Source organism: Wolffia australiana, chromosome 12 (genome assembly GCF_029677425.1).
Source record: "Wolffia australiana isolate 7733 chromosome 12, ASM2967742v1".
NCBI classification, from domain to species: domain Eukaryota; kingdom Viridiplantae; phylum Streptophyta; class Magnoliopsida; order Alismatales; family Araceae; genus Wolffia; species Wolffia australiana.
In genome coordinates, this window is record NC_135846.1 from 11,771,411 (window position 1) to 11,792,195 (window position 20,785).

General features: G+C 43.3%; 3 protein-coding genes across 3 annotated transcripts; 1 reads left to right on the forward strand and 2 right to left on the reverse strand.

Moving 5' to 3' along the window:
• The first annotated feature begins 11,846 nt into the window (after positions 1–11,846).
• LOC144710158 (serine carboxypeptidase-like 34) lies at positions 11,847–17,252 on the forward strand. Its single transcript, XM_078583840.1, has 10 exons — positions 11,847–12,274; positions 14,145–14,252; positions 15,356–15,451; positions 15,528–15,620; positions 15,693–15,781; positions 15,838–16,131; positions 16,207–16,319; positions 16,393–16,485; positions 16,762–16,867; positions 16,975–17,252. Exons 1-10 carry the CDS (start codon positions 12,007–12,009, stop codon positions 17,122–17,124), a joined length of 1,410 nt encoding a protein of 469 aa, XP_078439966.1. The 5' UTR covers positions 11,847–12,006; the 3' UTR covers positions 17,125–17,252.
• A 286-nt stretch (positions 17,253–17,538) lies between these two features.
• LOC144710160 (bifunctional nitrilase/nitrile hydratase NIT4A-like) lies at positions 17,539–19,759 on the reverse strand. The gene is made up of 5 exons (XM_078583841.1): positions 19,615–19,759; positions 19,087–19,266; positions 18,707–19,000; positions 17,860–18,141; positions 17,539–17,784 (listed from the first exon to the last, which is right to left on the reverse strand). The coding sequence occupies exons 1-5, from the start codon at positions 19,757–19,759 to the stop codon at positions 17,651–17,653; spliced, it is 1,035 nt and encodes a 344-aa protein (XP_078439967.1). The 3' UTR covers positions 17,539–17,650.
• Positions 19,760–19,843: 84 nt separating this feature from the next.
• On the reverse strand, positions 19,844–20,061 carry LOC144710161 (bric-a-brac protein). Its single transcript, XM_078583842.1, has one exon. The coding sequence runs from the start codon at positions 20,039–20,041 to the stop codon at positions 19,844–19,846; it is 198 nt and encodes a 65-aa protein (XP_078439968.1). The 5' UTR covers positions 20,042–20,061.
• Between the last annotated feature and the right edge of the window lie 724 nt (positions 20,062–20,785).

Sequence of the window (20,785 nt, forward strand, 5' to 3'; positions counted from 1 at the left end):
AAAAGGAGACACAAGTAAGGATCGTTAGATGCCATATGCAGCGACCCCAGTGCTGGATGGGGCTTTCTCACGGAAATGCTCCTAAGAAGATCTGCACGAGTAGGCACCATCAAGTGTGAGTGTCCAAATGGCACAATCCGGAGTCGACCCGATTGGGGTAGCCTGGACCGCGGATAATGTGGCTGAAGGGAGCCCATGCTGCTCCCATAGGTGTTGCATGTTGCCCAGTAGCAGATGGGCAACTGTGAGTCGCACTTGCTGTGGTACAAACTATGGGTGGCGGGCAAACGGCTCGTCAGCATGCCAGGTATCAAACCAGGTGCTAATCTCTCCACGACCAGTATGCTAGCTTGTAACCTGAGTGATCTCAAGCTAGTGGTGCTGCCACGTTCGCCATCTACGATGGCCCCAGATATCTATCTCTCGACTGGCCCACTCGCCATACTTGGCTGAAATAAAGTTGCCCACTGAGGAGTGTGTGGTGCGCATACGCCATACGAGCTTCTTTTGAAGCATGTCCTAGACGTCCATGAGGCGTCTGATCCCTAGACCCCCTCGGCTGTCGGCCGACATGCTTTCTCCCAAGAAATCCTGTGATGGCGACTCTCTCCCTCAAGGTGACCGGACCATAAGAAACATGTGCATAGCCATTTCACTGAGCGGAGGACTGTAAGAGATAGTGAGTGGACCGCGAGGATGTGTAGCAGGATACTCATGAGGACATGTCGAATAAGTTTTCATCCTTCGAGCTTCTTTCTAAGTTTGCCCAACAAGGCATCAAAGTAATGTTGCCTAGCGGGCCCTAGAAAGATAGGGCATCCAAGATAGTCGAATGAGAGGCATCCTCGTGAGTAGCGGGTATAGTGCTGGAGTATCTCATAGCGCTTAATAGTGGTGGAAGAACCAACTATGAAGCTCCTCTTCGAGGCATTGACGAGCTGGCCCGAAGCTTGCTCGTATGCTTTAAGGACACTCATAAATTCCTTAATGGATCTTTTGGATCCATTGAGGAAGATGATGGCATCATCGGCAAATATAAAAAGGGTGCAGGCATCGGCAAATGTGAGCGATCGACTGAATACCTCATCCATCAATATAAAAAGGGTGGGCGAGATAGGATCACCTTCCCTTAGACCTCTCGTGGTCGTGAAGAAACCAGTGGAGTTTCCATCCATCAGGAGAGAGAAATGATTCTCTCTAATGCAGGCATCGACAAGATCAATAAATGCATCTGTGAATCCAAAGCGCCTCAACACTTTGGTAAGGAAGTTCCACTCAACTCGATCAAAGGCCTTCTCCATATCTAGTTTGATGATGACATTTGAGCCCCGAATATGAGCGTCTAAGGACTGGGCTAGCTCTTGAACGAGCATGATATTGTCATGGATCTGTCGACCCTTCACAAAACCACACTGTTCATGCGAGATAAGGCTATCAAGGAAGTTCCCTAGTCAATTTGTAATGATTTTGGATGCAACTTTGTAGCAAACATTACAAAGATTAATGGGGCGAAAGTCCCTAAAGGTAGTTGGGGTGTCCAACTTTTGGAATGAGCGCCAAAAAAGTAGATTTCCAACTTCGAGGGAAGACTTTTCGCGTAAACGCTTCCTTGATGGCAAGCACTAAGTTTGTGCCTATAATATCTCAACTTTTGGTATAAAATTCGGCTGAGAACCCATCCGGTCCCGGAGCCTTGTTCCTAGCAAAAGAAAAGACAACCTCCTTGATCTCTGCTCGAGTAGGAAGGGCTATGAGGAGGGCGTTTTCTTGGTCGGTCACCAAGTGAGGGATAGATGCAAGGAGGTCCTCGTTCACAACAGTTGGTTGTGAGGATAGGAGTGATCGATAAAACTCCACTCTTGCGACTGCTAGTTGGGCGGGGTCCTGATTGTACGTCTCTAATAGGGTCGTATAATTAGGACGGGTTGTGTGACGAATCGAGGCGTGAAAGAAACATGTGTTTCTATCACCTTCTCTCACCCATTGGACATGTGATTTCTGGAGATAGAAAATCTCCTGACGCCGCATAGCGTCCTCAAGTTGTTCCCTAAGTCAAAGTTGGCGCTCTCCTACGTCGTCCGTCCAAACGTCTTGCAACTGTCGTCCAACAGCAGCTAGTTCCGTCTTGATTGCTTCGACAGGTGTGTGTACGTCTCCGAAGACATGTCGATTCCACCATTTCAAGTGGAACTTGAGATTCCTCAATCAATAACTGAAGTTCTCCATAGGTGATGTCGAGATCGTTCCATGCCAATGGCTGTGTACCAAATGATGGAAGTCGTTGTGCTCTAACCACATGGCTTGGAAGCGAAATGGAGGGCGACATACTCTGTTACTCAAGTCTGGGAGGAGGATCGGTGAGTGGTCTGAGTAATATCTCGGTAGGATCTCAATCGTGATGGTGCACTACATCAGTGTAGTACTATTTGTGAAACAACGATCGATCTGTTCATATATACGCATATCTGCTTGACATCCATTACACCAAGTCCACTTCTCCTCGATGGTGGGAGGCTCCACAAGTGATGTCTGGTGAATGAAGTCGTTGAACGCTTGCATAGATCACGACCTAGGAGGGCGACCTCCCTGGCATTCTCTGACTGCCCGTATGTAGTTGAAGTCCCCACCTAGAAACCAAGGGAGATCAACAAGTCATGAGTGAGTATGGATGTGTAAGGCGAGTTCCACCCAAAGGGCCTTCCTCACGAGGTATCTATGGGAGGCATAGACTACGGTAAGCATGTAAGGCTTTGGGGAGTACGGTACGTCAAAAGTGGTGTACTGGGTCCCTTCGACCAGGAGTTCCAACGAATAATCCCACTTCCAAAACAGCTAGAGCTTATTCGAGGGATGACAATAAACACGATTCATTTCAAGTTTCCTCACAATGAAATGGGAGCTATCCGATGTAATCATTGGCTCAATAAGTCCAATTATTCCTAGTTTGTACTTATAGATTAGCGAGAGGAGATGTGATTGGGTTAGAGGGTTGCCGATCCCTCTACAATTCCAAACAAGGCTTGGAATCATAAAGCTATCGACTCGCATGGCGTACTCTCGATCGGGTGTTATAGATGTGACGTGTATGCTTAGTGTCCGAGTGATGACCTGGGGGAGGGGGCTCCAAGTCTGACTCCTCGGAGATGGAAGCATCATCGTCCTCGTCGTCTATCAGAGCGTGGCCACTAGTATCCCCACAAGTATCCTTAGAGCTAGGGAATGGGGCTTGATGGTTAGTCAAGCAGTCCTCTTACTCAAAAGGAATATGTGATGGATGGAGGTCGGGAAGGGAGGTGAGTATATCAGGTTGGGGGGGGGGGGGGATGGGGGATGAGGGGAGTAGGGGGGGAGTGGTTCCAAGGGGAAAGGGCAAGGTGTGGAGGAAGGGGATGGTAGAGTGGAGGGGGTAGAGGAGGGAGGATGAGTGAGTAGGGAGGAGTGAGGTGGTGGGGAAGGAGCTAGGGGGGAGGGGACACGAGGTAGGTTGAGGGGGTGGCGAGGGGTGCGAAGATGAAGGACGGGGGGATGGTATAGTGTGGTGGATATGTCCGGCCTCCGTGCAATCTCCATCTCTCCCAAGTACATCTAGTAAGGCAAAGGTATTTGAGGTGAGTGGGACCCTTTTCTCCTTACCTTTACCTGATCGAGTACTAATAGTGGGGACCTCAGGGGTTAGGGTCAGAGGGCGCTTATTAGCGCCCTTCTTCACCCACTATGAGGTGGGTGGGCCAGGCTTGGCCGGGGCCAGCTTCGCCGACATAGAATCTAGTGGGGGGGACACTAGGTACACCCTGCGAAACAGGGGTGGGACGAGCGCTCAGTGGTGGTCTCTGGGTGTGGCGATGGTCATGGATAGTGGGTTTTGTCGCTAGTATATAATCATTGTACGGCAAAGGGGGCAGATACTCTTCCATAGGGGTTGAGGTGGTCGGGGACGCCTTTTGGCGGCACGTATGAAGGGTATGGCCAAGGAGGGTACAGTGTGTACAGAACTGTGGGAGGTTCTCATACACGATGGGCTGGCGTATCAACTCGTCTCCGTTCCGAATGAGTATCATGCGGTGGATGGGCTCAAGGAGGTCTATCTCGACACATACCCATGCATATCCGGGGTGATTGAGCAAATGTACCTCTTTATCAAGACATATAAATGTTCCAACTGCACCAGATAAATATTCGAGAGGAGTGGGTGTGAAGAGATGTGGCCGTAGTCCTAGGAAACCTATCCATACTGGCACGGAGTGAGGACTGTGCTCTCGAGTGGTACTCATCTGTTCAGCCGTCCAGCGATAGGTGTGCATGGTGGAGTCACTGATCGTCCACGTAGTTCAAATCCAAGCCTTCCTAAAGTCAACTTCTAATTGGAAGCGAATGAAGACACTCCGGTGGTTGCGTGCGCCAATGACCACCAATCCGAGGAAATTCCCCGACGCTAAGTAAACCCTCATAATATCGTCAATAAGTGGGCATTTCGTAGCAAATCTCCCCATCAGTGTGTGTGCAGCTGGTGCTGCCATCCTCGAGACCTCCTCTTTGGAGAAGGCTACTACTCGCATCCCCTCTGAGTCAATGTAACCCCGTTTGGGGGTCGTGTCATCATAAAGCGGTGGAAGCATGGGCTTGGGGAGACGTTGAGTAGTAGCCATGCGTGTAGTGCCTGTCACTTTCGCGGCCCAGGTCATCGGCGGTGGTCGTCCAGGTAGTGTCGTATCAGGCGTAGGGCTGGTCTGGGTGGCAGCGGTCGGGTTGGTCAAGGCTGCTCCGTTGGAATCCCGCGACACTACCAAGTCAATTCGTCCACGGTCGCTATGGTCGATTTGGGTATAGTCACCTAAGGGGACTCGGTCAACATCAATCAAGGAGGCGACTTGGTCACCATCCCTCAAGTCAACATGTTCTACTCGGTCGGAGTTGACTGAGTCAACTATGGTGAGGTTGACGAGGTCGACCGATTCAACCAGTTCGAGCGAGCCGGTTCAAATCGAGTCGACCGAGTGACCCAATAAGTGACCCATGTCGTCCAGGTGAGTAGGATTGACCGAGGCAATTGGCTCAAGGTTGATTGTGTCCACGAAATTGTCTCGATCAGTGTTGATCGACTTCTCCTGGTTGACCAGGTCAAGCTTGACCGAGTCAACCTGGGCATGAATACCTGAGTCAAGGCTGACGGAGCCAACCTGGTTAAGGTTGACCAAGTCATTCTGGTCTACTCGGTCAGAATCGACCAAGTCAACTTGGTGAACCTAGACCCCGTTGACTGAGTCGGGGTTGACCGAGTCAACATTGGGAGTCTGTGCCTAGTTAACCAAGTCAACCATGTCTCCTTGGTCTGGGTTGACTAAAGAGTCATCCTGGAGAGGGTTGACTAGGTCAACTAGGTTAGATTTGACAGAGCCAACCAGGTCTCCTTGGTCAATGTTGACCAAATAGTCAACTGGGTGAGAGTTGACCAAGTCCACCATGTCTCCTCGGTCAAGATTGACCAAATAGTCAACCTGGCGAGGGTTGACCAAGTCGACCAGGTCAACTCGGTCATGTTTGGCCGAGTTAGCCTGGTCAACTTGGTCAGAGTGGACCAGGTCGACTTGGTCGTTATCGATCGGGTCGACTCCGTCCGAAGCGGTCGAGTTGATCTAGTCGACTCGGCCCTTCGCGACCCGGTCAACTCGGTCGACTCGGTCAGAGTCGGCTGAGTCGACCAGGTCGAGTCGATCGCTTCCGACCTGGTCGACTCGGGCTGAGTCACCCGAGTCAATTAAATCAACTCAGAGTGACTCAGCCAGGTCGCTTTGACCGAATAACACCACGACTGCATTGTCAGTGGACCCATGTGGAAAAGTCTGCATGGAGGGATCACAGCCGTCGATTCGGTAGTCCAGTGGAGCATCTAACAGCTGGGACTGCGTTGAATGGTCAATAATAGTAGGTGGGGGGTGAGGTTACCGGCAACGCATTTAATGCGTTGTCGATGCCGTTGTATTTGAAGTTTTCGTGTGCTGATGTGGCAGATCCGACGATTGTCAGTGAATTGATCTAGAGAAAAGATTCATTCATGGTCGTCAGATCTGACGTGGCGGGGTGGCCGTTCTCGAGGAAAAAAAGGTGCCTTAATTGAGCCATTGGCATTTAATGCCAACGGCTCAATTTTTTGAACCTTTGTGAGTTCCACCGAGAGTCCATCGAAAGGACCGTCGCGATCGCGACACGTGGGCGTCGCGACGTCCAGATGGACTCCGATAGCCCTCGCTCGGAAGCATTTAATGCTGCCGACATTCCTTTTTTAGTGGTTTTTGACTTTTATCTTTTATTTTTTATTTTTTTTGGCTTCAAGGGAGCCGTTGTATGTGTCCACGCTGGCGGATCTGATGGCGTGGACACATCCGATGGCTGACGTGGGCAGAGACGGGTCCACTATTGTATTAGTGGACTGTCTTTTGCCTTCACATGGGCTGCCAGGGTCGCCGGCCCCTCCGACGTGGCAGCCACGTCGGACAGGCGGCCCTGGCACCCATGTGACTCTGCAGCCCACATTGGATTGCGGGCTGCAAGTTAACTAATATGGCGGATTGAGCTTTAGATGCTAAATTTCTGATTAAACAAGCTGATTCATGGGAAAGTGATAAGTAAAGAAAGGTGTGTCTCGTCAAGACGAACAGATTGAATATAAATTTAATATAGTTAGAGCATCAGAATCGTCTAAATTATAAAAAATAAAATTCGGAGGAAAAACTTACCTCTTGGAATCAAAAGCCTCCAATCTGAGTTATAGGTATCTGTTGATGGAGTCTTGTAGTTGATTCCTATAGTTTAAGGCCTTCTGAATCCAATGGAACAAAAATCACTTTAATCGGAGCTCTATAGAAAAAGTTATGATGAAATCGCCAAATTTGGAAGAGAGAGAAACTCTTAGTATCGAAAGAGAGACAAACTCTTAGTAAATCGCCGATTTTTGCAATGATTAAAAAGATAAGTTTTTCTTACTAAGTTGAGGTTTCCTTCAATGATCTGACATATATTAAACAAGTTACATAGTTTGGGATGTCTTTTTAGATGCTTCCAGGAATATTTCTAAACCCCACTAGACTCAATGAGTCAAGTGGGACGTGAATCTAACAATTTCCCTGGTATGTTGACTTTTTCAGGTCAAATATTGACTTCAGGTGGTCATAAAATTATGAAATTTTATGAGGAGGTCAATACATGAGTCTTGAAGCTTGGGAAAAATTTTCAGATCAGAAGGAGCTATAATGAAAAAGATGCATGTTAATCAGTGGGGCTGACTCAACTAATAGGCCTGTCGTGAAGGAGCTTGAATAAAACTTTCTAGAAGGTCTTTGGAGGCTTTGAGGATGGTCAAGACACCTGAGAAGGACTCCAGCTGGCAGGTACTATTTGGAGGAGAGCCCTGGGTTGGATCCAGCCCAAAATTCATGAGGTGGAACCCATCCATCCATCCATTCCAGCTAAATTCCAAGGGCTAAGGTTGATTTGTAACTAACTCTAAAAAACTTGTTCTTTTCCCTCCAAATTCAACTTGGAGGGAAAGAATCTGATTGGTTGGGGTCTGATCACCTGGATTAAGGCCTCAAGAACTCAATCCTGGACGTTCATCCATGATCTAACCACCAAGAATGACTGAAAAAAAAACACAAGTAACCCTATAAAAGGGCCCCCCACCCTCCTTTAGGGCATCCAAGAATTGAGTATTGTTTGTTCCACTTTCTCCATTTGTTGAGCTTGGTCCTGGGTCCACCTTCCTCCTGAAGGTGTGAGGACTTTTCTAGGAGCATCCTGGATCTTGAAGCTAGTTGGTAGGGAGCTGAAGAGATCACCTTGGGCCCCTTGGGTGTGACAAAAAAGGTTACTCTCTTCTTCCTATTACCTACTCGTAGTCTTATCCTAAGCTTTCCAACGCCTACTCACACGTGTCAAAACGACTTCTAGAACTCCAGACATTGTTGTTTTGGCCCACAACACGTTAGAGCACCTCTGACGGCGCAACCAACAGTGGAGCGTTGAAGCATAGCACGCGTTTTGAGCACTTCCGCCTGCGCAATCAATGGCGGAGCTCCCAAGGCCTGCGCACACCTCTCTCTCCTCACCCATTGCTGGGAATCATTCACAAATTGAGTTGACTCAGTTTGGTAACGATTCTGACAATACTCTCTCATCCAGTTCAACGACTTTGAATCAGATAAGTCCTTTACAACCTTAATAAATTTTAGATTTTTTCTCTCTCTTTAGAGACGATAAGAAAGCCCTAAAAACCTCAAAAAATTATTCTATGTCTAGGCTCTTAACTGAAATTTTTACATACATGATAAAAATAATATTCATCTCTTTTCTCTAAAATAAACCCTCTTGACAAATAAAAATCTTATCAAAGAGACTTCTAAAATTCTGGAACTTAAAATACAGATTGAGATTCATCATAATTAGCTACCTAGCTCCTTGTGGGATTGACCCTTAATATTTACTACTAGTAAAATAACAAATTTGTTGATTATATCATTGCTGACCTTACAAACGACCTAGTTAGTGATATTCCCATCATCAACATTGAACCCCTAGTTTGGATCATTCAAGAAGGTAGAGTTTTATGGGTAATTCTCACTTGGGACTTTAAGTCATAGTATTTTGAAGATTTTCATAAATCCCTTAAATTTTAATTTCATCATTAGACATACAATAAACCATACATGTGTGACTCTGGATTTCAATCTATCAGTTCAGTCAACAAAACCATTATCCCAGATATATATAACTCTATTGTAACCATTATCCAACAGATAGTTAATTAACCTTGTGTCTATATAACCTAATTGATAGGTCCAGTCGCCAGCATGTGAGGTGTCGGGTTTCATCCCGTGTTCATAAGGTACACAGGATTCATCAACTCTACCATTTAAAATATATTTCATCATTTAACATGTATGTATAATCCCTCATCTGTCTGACACTCCTAAAATGATGTAAGGCATGGTCAACTATCAAACCCTAATTTTTCATCTTATATTAGGCTAATGCGTCAAAAATTCATCAAAAAAATCATTTTAAAATATTTAAAATTCCATGGAAAAGGACTTCATTGCATCATCTACATTGATTATGTCCTCCATTATATTTAAAGTAGACAATCCCATGCTGACTACACAATCAACTTTGTGGACTTGTTTCTATATTTGATCTAAGAATTATTGGTATGTCATGACTAGGAACTCATGGGCCAAGTCAAAAACACAACCATATATCCACAAGATATACTTATTTTCTTAGGCATAATAAAAATTTATGACATGAATTGATCCTGTTGACATAAAAGGATTCATATGGATCAATTCAGTGAACTCTTTCCCTTAGAGCACCCACTATCTTTTATTAGTGTATACACATAAATAGTTATGTGATCAACCATGATTATCCGATCATCAGGAGTAGATATTGTTATTCTATCATGACATTTTGATTTCCTTCTTTAATATCCTTTAAGTAGAAGTATTTAAGATATATATTCAAAGATACGTGATCATTGTAGTATGATATCAACATATTGACATATTTGTGGACTTACCTATGTGAATCACAAATGAATAAAACTTAATACTGTTTATGTGTGTGATTTTAAATGAGACATTGATGTTTAATTGACTTGAAAGACATCTAATTCCATAAAAAATAAATAAGTGGAAATCTCCGTCATAAAATAAAAACAAGTAGATTTATGATTGTGTCATTTCATGGGAACAAACTTTTTACCTTTTTATATATACTCTCATGAAACCTACAAAAAAGAAGATTATTCAAAGCTCAATTTAGTCATTTGGGTGTTACATCAAATATATCTAATAATGTTAGTTCCAAAAACCCCATATTTTTTCTTGAAATGTGAGAGTACACAGAAAGCCTTTTTTCCACGTAAGAGACATCGAGATATCAAATTCCGGAGAGAGAATAGTTTAATGCCTCTTTTATTGAGAGAGATTTCCAAAACATAGTTTAGAACTCAAAATAATTTTTAATTTTTAATTTGTTAACTGATGGGGAAAGTTGTGCCGTTCTGTTTTCCAAAATATCATATTTACAAATTTATCATTATCTTATAAACACCATCAAAGAGTAAAAAAAAATTAACTTTCTCTAAGGTTTAAATATTATAAAATATTAAAATTTTCTATCACCCTAAGAATGTCATAATTGTCAATCTTGAACTTTAAATGTAAGTTTAGTTGTCCCTCTTTTCTTTTCCTCATAACACACTTGTAATTCAATTTAATATTAATCTCTTCACACCTATTTGCATTGATCGAGCTATTTTTCTAATAATAATGATTATATTGGACCACTTTTATTAATTATTTGACAAAAATGGTGAATATGTATCTCTATGTTTTGATCATTTGACCAGATCGTCAAATACGATGATATACTCTTTTCATTTCTATAATTACAAATCATAATGAAATTAATGACATTCAAATGAAATATCAGAACATGATAGGGTCATGGCCCCGTGGATTGACTTTAGTCTGAACATGTTGACCAAATTTACCTATGTAATTAGTTCTCTATGTAATTTAAATATTCATCAAACATAAACTTATACATGTTCAAAAAAATGTCAGAGGCCTTAATCTTCATCTTCACATGTTATAAATAATTGAAATCTTTATATCCCAAGATTTTTCATCTCTCTTTGATATTTTGTATTCCCTTTTGCATTCGTCATGGAAAATATTTGGTCATTATCTTACAATCTTCCGCATCAGTATCTTCTATCATAGTCTAGTTATCTCAATAACCACCTGCAGCCTCCTGCCCCCTCCTAGATTGAATGGCATGGATTTTTTGACAATTCTTTATTAAAATAACACTTATACTGGTCGATTATACTGAAGAAGAGGAAATCTATTGAGAGAAACATATGGACCATCATCTATCCATTCCCTCTAGATTTTCAAATGAATTATTGTAGTATTTTTTATAAATATATATAAATTCCGCCAGGGAAAATTGAGGCACTCACATCACTTGGTTATGTACTGAAGGGGGAGGAGACAAAGATCAAACTCCAAGAAATTTCAAGGAGATCTAAATACATTGAGGGACTATTGCATGTTTGAGCTGATTGAGTGCATAACTTGGCTCATTATGTCATTGAAATTTATGTTAGTTATCAGTGTAATTTCCCTTTTTTAGTGTGTAATATTTTATGGTAGGAGCCAAAATGCACCTGTGGCATCGAGAGTGGTTCCAATGTGGCTTTGTAATACCTCAGTAATGGCTGTATCATATTAGTGGATTTATGTGATTAACACCAAGGATATGGAGGATTTCTGATAAAGATTTAATTACAGAAGCCTGAAAAAGTATGAAAACACTATTTTACGTCCAGTTCTGTAATAAAATTATTTAATATTGTAGTATCACATGCTACATCAATTAAGTCAAAAGAATCATTTCATCGTCCACCTAATTCAAACCCCAGAGGTGATTATATCCTTCACAGCCTATACTTTCTTTGGTATTGAATATTAAGGGTAGACAGTAAAATTACAGAACTTTCTTTAATCAATGGGAGTCAGGACATCAGATGTCTATCTCAGAAAGAATGGGTCAAAGGAGGCTATCTCAAAAAGAAATGACAAGAGATAGATCAGATTTTTACTTGCTGCCATGTTATAAAAAGCTGAAGACAGAAGCAGAGATAACCAGGGCATGAGACACGGAGCAGATAGATAAAAATGTAGAGGGTAAATTGATAGTGAGATGAGGGTGAGCGAGAGGAGAGACGTGGAGAGAAGCCACTCAGGACCAATGACTTGTCTATAAATCTGATTCCAATAGTTGGGGTAGCGCTCTCTCTCTCTGCTCTCTCTCGTCTCCCTCTCTGCTCTCTGCTCTCTCTCTATATCTCCCTCTCTCGCTAACTCTAACACACTCTCTCTCTCTAACTCTAATGCTCTCTCTCTCTCTCTCTCTAACTCTAACTATCTCTTCTCTCTTGGAATGGGCTCTCTCTTCTTATTTCTCTTGCAGGCCGCCTTGATATCTAACTGGGCTCTGCTTGCCTGCGGGAGGACGATAGCGAACGATGTCCTCGGCCGGCAAGAAGAAGACCGCGTGGTTAGGCTGCCGGGACAGCCGCCGGTGACTTTCCGGCAATACGCTGGGTACGTAACTGTGGACGAAGACCATGGTAAAGCGCTCTTCTACTGGTTCTTCGAGGCCACAAAAGCCCCCCATGAGAAACCCCTACTCCTTTGGCTCAATGGAGGTACGATATCGCTCCCTCTTTCTCACTCACTCTCTCTAACTCTCCCTTCTCTCTCAGTCTCTAATTCTAACTCTCTCTCTCTTCATTCTCAATCTCTTACTCTAATTCACTCTTCTCTCTATCTTCAACTCTAACACTCTCTTCTCTCTCAATCTCTAACTCTAGCACGCTCTTCTCTCTCAATCTCTTACTCTAACACTATCTTCTCTCTCAATATCTCTCTCTAACTCCCTCTCTCCCTCTCTCCCTCTCTCCCTCTAACTCCCTCCCTTCTCTCTCTAAGTGCCTCTCTCCCTCTCTCCTTTTCTCCTTCTCTCCCTCTCTCTCTCTAACTCCCTCTCTCCCTCTCTCTCTCTCACTCCCTTTGTCCCTCTATCTCTCTAACTCCCTCTCTCCCTTACTCTCTAACTCCCTCTCTCCCACTCTCTGTAACTCCCTTCGTCCCTCTCTCTCTCTATCCATCTATCTATCAATCTATCTCCTGCTCTCTCTCGCTCGCTCTCTCTCTATCCATCCATCTATCTATTAATCTATCTCCCTCTCTCTCTCGCTCTCTCTCTATCCATCCATCTACCTATTAATCTATCTCCCTCTCTCTCTCGCTCCCTCTCTCTATCCATCTATCCATCTATCCATCAAATAATCTCCTCTCTCTCTCTCTACTACTCTCGCTAATACACACACACTAACTCAACTCTCTCTACTACACTCTCTAACACACACTCTCTCTCTAGTGTCTCTGTACCCTGACGTGTCGATTTCTTCATCTCTAGATCTTTGACTTGGTTCCGACGTTGCGCTCTCTACTTCGTCGTTGCCTTCCTATTAGCCAAGTATTAGGTGCTCACCACTGGGCCACGTTCACCTCCGTAATATACAATACACTGCCCTGTCATCTGTCTCTTTCGTACAATTATGGCGGCACAGAAAGATAGTGTCCTCAACCGCGGGGTAGTCCATCATTTAAAAATTCATTTACTTGAAGGGCCCAGCTGAGCTGTGTTTGATAGCTTCATGTACGTATATTATCATCATTTTATCAACAGTAGAGAGAGAGAGAGAGTGCGCATATTATTGAATAGAGCAGCTCCAATTTGACTCCCTTGGACCGCCCACAGAGAGGGGGGAGCAGAGCTGGTTAGAGAGAGAAACACTAGCGAGAGAGACAGGGAGAAGCCGAAATTCTAGAGAGAGAGAGAGAGAGTTTGTGTGTGTGATAGCTGAGCTGGTTACCATGAGAGATAGAGATTACACGCAGTCTATTTAGAGAGAGAGAGAGGGCAAGAGGGAGCTAGATATGGGTTTAAGCTAGACGAGCTGGTTAGAGAGAGAAGAGAGAGAAAGAGAGAGAGAGAGAGAGAACAAGAACCAAGAGATAGAGATTACAAGCAGTCTATTTAGAGAGAGAGAGAGAGAGAGCAAGAGGGAGCAAGATATGGGTTTAAGGTAGACGAAATGGTTAGAGAGAGAAGAGAGAGAGAGAGAGAGAGAGAGAGAGAGAGAGAGAACAAGAACCAAGAGATGGGTTGAGAGTTAAGACCAACCGAGCTGTTTAGAGAGAGAGATGGAAATTAGTGAGGCTGTCATTAAAGAAACAGCGGTAGCACATGAACTGATGTCTCATGGACTGTTGAGCAAAGCTCTGAATAGGGCTCAAGTTGTCAAGTGAACAGAATAAACATATCACGCTACCAGATCCTTGAGATTTTTTCCTTCACCCCATGGATTTCATGAAAACTAGCCCGAGAAAGTTAGAGGTAGATTTAGAGTTAACGAGAAAAACTAGATACTTTGGTCGATTTAGAGAGAGAAACTGATGAGCTTTGAAGATTCATAATCCTACAAGAAGATGGTTTTCTGGGATTTGCAGGGCCGGGCTGTTCGTCTATCGGATACGGTCAGTCGGAGGAGCTCGGACCCTTTCTCACACAACCCGGCGTGCCTGAGATCAAGCTCAACCCTCATTCCTGGAATAAGGGTAACTTCCCTTGCACACACAGCTATATCTTACATTAAATAGACATCCCTGCATGTTCACGGCATCCGTATGATAAGAGATAGAGAGAGAAGAAGAGAGACTGTGTGTGTCTGATAAGAGAAAGCGAAAGAGGAAGGGAGATAGAGTGACGAAGAAAGCATAAAGAGACAACTGAGGAGTGTTTAGAGAGAGAAGAAGACAGACTGTGTGGGTCTGATAGGAGAAAGCGATAGAGGAAGAGAGATAAGAGTGACGAAGAACGCATAAAGAGAAAGCTGAAGAGTGTTTAGAGAGAGAAGAAGAGAGACTGTGTGGGTCTGATAGGAGAAAGAGATAGAGGAGAGATAGAGATAGAGTGACGAAGAAGGCATAAAGAAAAAACTGAGTGTTTAGAGAGAGAAGAAGAGAGACTGTGGGTCTGATAGGAGAAAGCGATAGAGGAGAGATAGAGATAGAGCGACGAAGAACGCATAAAAAGAAAGCTGAGGAGTTTTTAGAGAGAGAAGAAGAGAGATTGTGTGGGTCTGATAGGAGAAAGTGATAGAGTGAAGAAATCTGAAGAGTGTTTAGAGAGAGAAGAAGAGAGACTGTGAGGATCTGATGGGAGAAAGTGATAGAGGAGGTAGAGAGAGAAAAAGAAAGAACCCATAAAAAGAAAGCTGAAGAGTGTTTAGAGAGAGAAAAAGATAGACTATGTGGGTCTGATAAGAGAACGAGATAGAGGATGAAGAGAGATACAGAGAAGATGATCGCATAAAGAGAAAGCTGAAGAGTGTTTATAGAGAGAACAAGATAGACTGTGTGGGTCTGAAAGGAGAAAGCAATAGAGGAGGTAGAGAGATACAGCGAAGAAGAACGCATAAACAGAAAGCTGAAGAGATTTTAGAGAGAGAAGAAGAGAGACTGTGTGGGTCTGATAGGAGAAAGAGATGGCGAAGGAAGAGAGATAGAGTGAAGAAGAATGCATAAAGAGAACGATGAAGAGTGTTTAAAATGTAAGATTTTGCCCACGATGAGTTCATCTCCAGAGTTGATCACATAAAATTATTCATCGAAAAAACTAATCACGACTACCGTATCGTTCATTCTTTCTCTTTCTTCAGCTGCCAACCTTCTGTTCCTCGAGTCACCTGTTGGCGTGGGCTTCTCCTACACAAATACAAGCTCTGATCTCGACGAGCTGGGAGACAAAATCACTGGTTTAAATCTCCCGCTAATGATTTTGTTAATAATCCAAAGTAAATCAACTATAATGACTATGTTGCATCTCATCAGCCGACAACTCCTACACGTTTCTGATCAACTGGTTCAAGCGATTCCCCCAGTACAAATCCCACAAGTTCTACATCTCCGGGGAGAGCTATGCTGGTGAAATTCAACACTTTGACCCAAACAAAAAGTAGGATTTCAAGTATTTTAACCTGTAGAATTGAGTCTCAGGTCATTACGCCCCCCAGCTGGCGGAGAAGATATACGACGAGAACAAGAGGGCGACCAAAGAAGACTACATCAATCTGAAAGGAATTATGGTAAGTTTGTACTTACAGAGTGTTTCGCTGAATTTTGCTGAAGCAACAGATTTTAGATAGGGAATCCGTCGTTGGACGACGAGAAGGATCAAGAAGGGTTGTTCGACTACGCATGGCACCACGCGGTCATCTCCGATGAAGTGTACGATGAGATCAAGAAGACGTGCAACTTCAGCGAGGAGACCAGCAAAAACTGCAACTCAGCCGTTTCCCAGTACTTCAAGGTCTACAGCATCGTAGACATGTACAGCCTTTACACTCCCAAATGCTTCAACGATACGGTCTTCAAGATGCCCAATCTGGAAGTCGAAAACATCAACTTCAAAGGGTCAAGAGCTTTTTATAGTCTGGTATAAGTTCTGCAGAGAAATTTTTGACGTGGAACTGGGAATAGTTTGAACTTATTTGTATGTTTTCTTCGACAGGGATATAATCCGTGCATTTCCTACTACACGGAGAATTATCTTAACCGGAAGGATGTACAGGAAGCTCTGCACGCCAATGTCACCAAGATCTCATATAGTTGGACCCACTGCAGGTTAATATATTTTCCGGAAAAAAAATTCGGGGTGGGAGTTTTTTATTGACCTCATTTCCATGCTCTTGAACAGCGACGCCATCACCAAATGGCGAGATTCGCCCGCCTCCATCCTTCCCATTCTGAGCAAGCTCATAGAGGGAGACATCAAGATCTGGGTTTACAGGTGATTATAATTCCTGCAAATGAAAAATCAAATGTGCGAAGAAACGGTAACCCATTAAGTTTCTGCACTAAAAAGTGATATTTAATTGTTTAACAAGCCGAAGAAAGCTTTATTTTTGACAAGCTCTTAACCGTACAGTTGCTGCAACTAAAAATGTTCTACCAGAGAAGTAAAATCAAATATGCTGGCAGACTCTTACCGATGGGAATTTTGTATTTGAAGGAGATATTGGATTGGAGTTTGATTTATATTCTGACTTTGACTTTGACTTGACAGTGGTGATACTGATGGAAGAATACCAGTGACTTCAACCAGGTACGCGTTGAGAAAGCTGGGGCTCAGAACCATTAAACCATGGACCCCTTGGTACAGCAAGAAACAGGTGAAGAGGGATTTTCCATCTTCTGCCCTCTCTCTATTTATATTTTGTTCATGGTGATGGCCGCTTGAGCAGAATTCAGAAGCAATGATCATAATCTGACTGTGCAGGTTGGTGGGTGGACTGTTGACTATGAGGGCTTGACATTCATCACAATACGTGGCGCAGGGCATCAGGTCCCATCGTTCAAGCCGAAGCAAGCTTTGATGCTCATAAAATCCTTCTTGGCCGATAAGGAGCTGCCCCGCAGTCAGCATTAATAAAGGAAACCAGCCATAAGAAATAATTAATTTTCCCGTTTATGCTGACCTAAAAACATCAATTAATGTCGATGAACTGGACGTCAAAATTTTCAGGAAAGTAAAGTCCGAGTCTCTTACTTTGTCAAGATGGTTGCCAATGGCCCAGATCTTGAAGCCTGCAGAATAACGAAGGCCAAATCCTGTTCACCCATACCGTAATATTGAACTCTAGTTTGACATTGAACTCTTGTCAAATCCATTTAAGTCTTTTCAATAGTTTTACAATCTAGTTTAATTGCAAATTTGAGCTCAATTAAATGACAAAATGGGTATGACTTCCGAATCATCCAGAGCTCAAAGTGTAGCAAAGCCCTAGAAGAACTAGAGTGAATATTCGAATCAACGGCAACATGAGCAGAAGGCACATCAGAATAAGTTAAACAGATAATTTCTGAACCATTTACAACTAATTAGTGAGCAATGTTCTGAAAAGAAATAGATCTCCACGTAGGCTCATTTTTCGACTGGATGGTTCTCAGAGAAGCTATGACAGTCTGCCCGATGCGAATGAAACAGGATTCAAAGGGTGATCCTCCACCACAAGGCGCAGAACTTCAGGCCTCGAGTAGTGTCCCACAACGTCAAAATCGAACTTGGCTTTGACGATTTCTCCAAGATCTACAAAAATCATAATATTTTAGGACAAACCATGACACAGTCGCTTGAATATACGGAGAAAAACAGCCTTCTTACCAAGATCAGCAGAAAGGAGGCCCTCTCCTTCATGATTTGGCCCAGCCAAGACAGCACCGGAAGGCGAGATGATCACACTTCCTCCAGAACAAACTACAGAGTCAGGTGACAGCTCCTCTTCGACACCTCCGAAAACATAATCTGGGGCTTGGGGATAATCTCTCCGGCGACAGAACTGATTAGATGAGAGAACAAAACATCCACCCTCGAGGGCGATGTGTGTCATGGATGCCTGCCAAACTTCCCGGGCATCCGCTGTTGGAGCGCAATAGATTTCTACTCCTGAAAATTGTCAAAACGTTGATGACAAAATCAGCAATTAGTGATGAAACGTGAGAATCTTTTCACAACGTTTATAAGAAGGCTGGATCAAGATATTTTCACAACGTTTATAACTTTGCTTATGGGATTGACGGTTTAGGTTTATAAAAATTAAGAAATTTGAGCTTAGAACTCAACGAAACAAGACAATAATGTAAAAGAACCCAAAGAACCGACCTAATTTAGAGAATAAACGACCAGAAAGTCCTCAAGTCAGCAAGGATCAAGAAGGACATCATTTTCAGGAAATTCACATTATCAAAGGCTACAGAGAGGGGAACGAGGTATGGGGGAGGATTTATCACTCTCAGAAAAAAAAAATGAGATTTTGGAAGTCGATTGTTGTTTGCGAGTTAGCAGTTTTCAGTTTGAGGTCACAAAGTACGACTGCTAGTTGGATTAGAATGGCATTCTTCTCATTACATCTATCAGCCTAAAATATAGACACAAATGTAACAATTTCATATAAAATACTCTAAAAAGATAGAAAACGACCGTTCTGCCCGTGTGGTATGAGACTCCTTACCTTTGCCATATAATGCAGTTCTTAATAAGGGCATACGATTCTCCCAGCAGATTAGGGCACCAATTTTCCCAAGATGGGTCTCGTAGACTGGGATTGTTGATCCATCACCAAAGCCCCATATAACACGCTCCAAGGCGGTGGGCATGATCTTTCTATGCTTCCCAAGGTACCTGCCTTGAGAATCAAAAAAGAGAACAGTGCAGTACAGAGTGAACCCTGATCTTTCAATCACACCCATGACAAGGAACACTCTGTATTTTCCTGCCATTGCGGCCAGCCTATCAACTTCAGATCCTGTCCAGGAAAAACAAATCAATTGTAATAAAAAGATAAGAAATCAATTAAGAATACAACTAAAGTTGGTGCAACAGTTTATATACCAGGAACATCAATAGCAGAAGCATGATATTTACGGAAATCTTCTTTTCCTTTGTCTGAACGGCTGCCAATTGTGGCTCCAAATGTCGATCCACGGGGATAACCCCCGATGAATGCTTCCGGAAACACTACGAGCTGGGAACCATAGCCTGCCGCTTCTGCAATCAACCTCTCTGCTTTATCTGGAGGAGACACCCAGAAGTTAAAAAACCTAAAATAACAGTCACATTGATCTATCGATTGGCCAAAATCATGAATACGTTGAAATTAGGGGAAAAATTGCACCTACGCTTTTCTCCTCTATGAAATAAAAATTAACATTACTATAAACTATACTTGACCTAGTCAGAAAACACATTACATGGTTGTTTTCTGTATTTTTTGATCCTATACTGACGGTTCATCAACTATTAAGAAAATTAAAGCAATGTTACGCAGACAATAAACGAAAAAAGTAAGTAAGAACAGGGTTACACGATGGTTTAAAATTGGAGCCCACAAATAATCTTAAAACAAAGACGGCAATTCACCGATTGTCGCCGGAGTGTCATAGAACACGGTAGAAGCTTGGACGACCGTAGCCCGCACGGTGACCGTAGAAGGGTCGGAGGCGCCACCCATGTCCACCTCCGACATCAGAGCGCCATCAATCGCCGAAGAAGGAACCAAAGCCATCGATCGATCAAAGGATAAAACCACAAACACGAAAATCCGGCAGAAATCGAAGCCAAACCCACGAATCAACTCCCCGAGAAGCCCTCACTTTCGGCCGCCTTCGTAGCCGTACTTCTTCCGGAGATACTCCTTCACGAAATCGCTCCTGGCCTTCGTACGCGCCTGCTGCGGGGCGACGTTGACGTAGGAAAGATGCGCCCCAATGCCGAAGAGGATCAAACCCACCGAGAACCACAATCCAGTCGCCGCGAGCTGCTTCTTCGTCGCTGGAAACCCCCACATCAGTCTACAAACACACGCTCTCCATCAACTGGCCCTCTTCCATTCCCCATTTATACGTAAAAGTAAATTTTCCGTCAACGTCATCGTTATCGTCAACGTCATTGTTATCCCCACCATCCTTGTAATTCTCAACTAGACATGGTCCTTATGTTCTGTTAGTTAGAAACGAACATAAAATTCGCACAAAAGAACCACACAGGCCATTGTTCTTTGTTCTGTTCTTTTTCTTTTTCAAAAACGAACAAAATTCACACATTCTCACAAAATTAGACTAAAATTTGCACAAAGCGAACAAAAGAACAGAACACGGGACTGTTCGATGTTATGTTCGAATTCGTTTTTGTTCTATTCGGAAAACCAAACAGAACGAACAATTTGCACAAATTCGCACCAAAAGAACAGAACAACCATGTCTATTCTCAACGTCTTTGTAATCCTCAAGGTCTTTATTATCGTCAACATCTTTTTATCCTCGAGGTCTTTATTGTCGTCAACCTCTTTGTTATTCTAGAGGACTTTATTATCGTCAACATCTTTGTTATCTTCAACATCTTTGTTATCCTCGAGGACTTTATTATTGTCAACGTCTTTGTTATCGTCAACGTCTTTGTTATCATCAACGTCTTTGTTATCATCAACATTATTACGTCAACAGAACAATTACGGCGGTTTCTCTTCTTCGACGTCGTCAACTCCTCTTGGGTTCCTCCTTTCCCTTTCTCCATACTTTGTCCTCTCCATCAT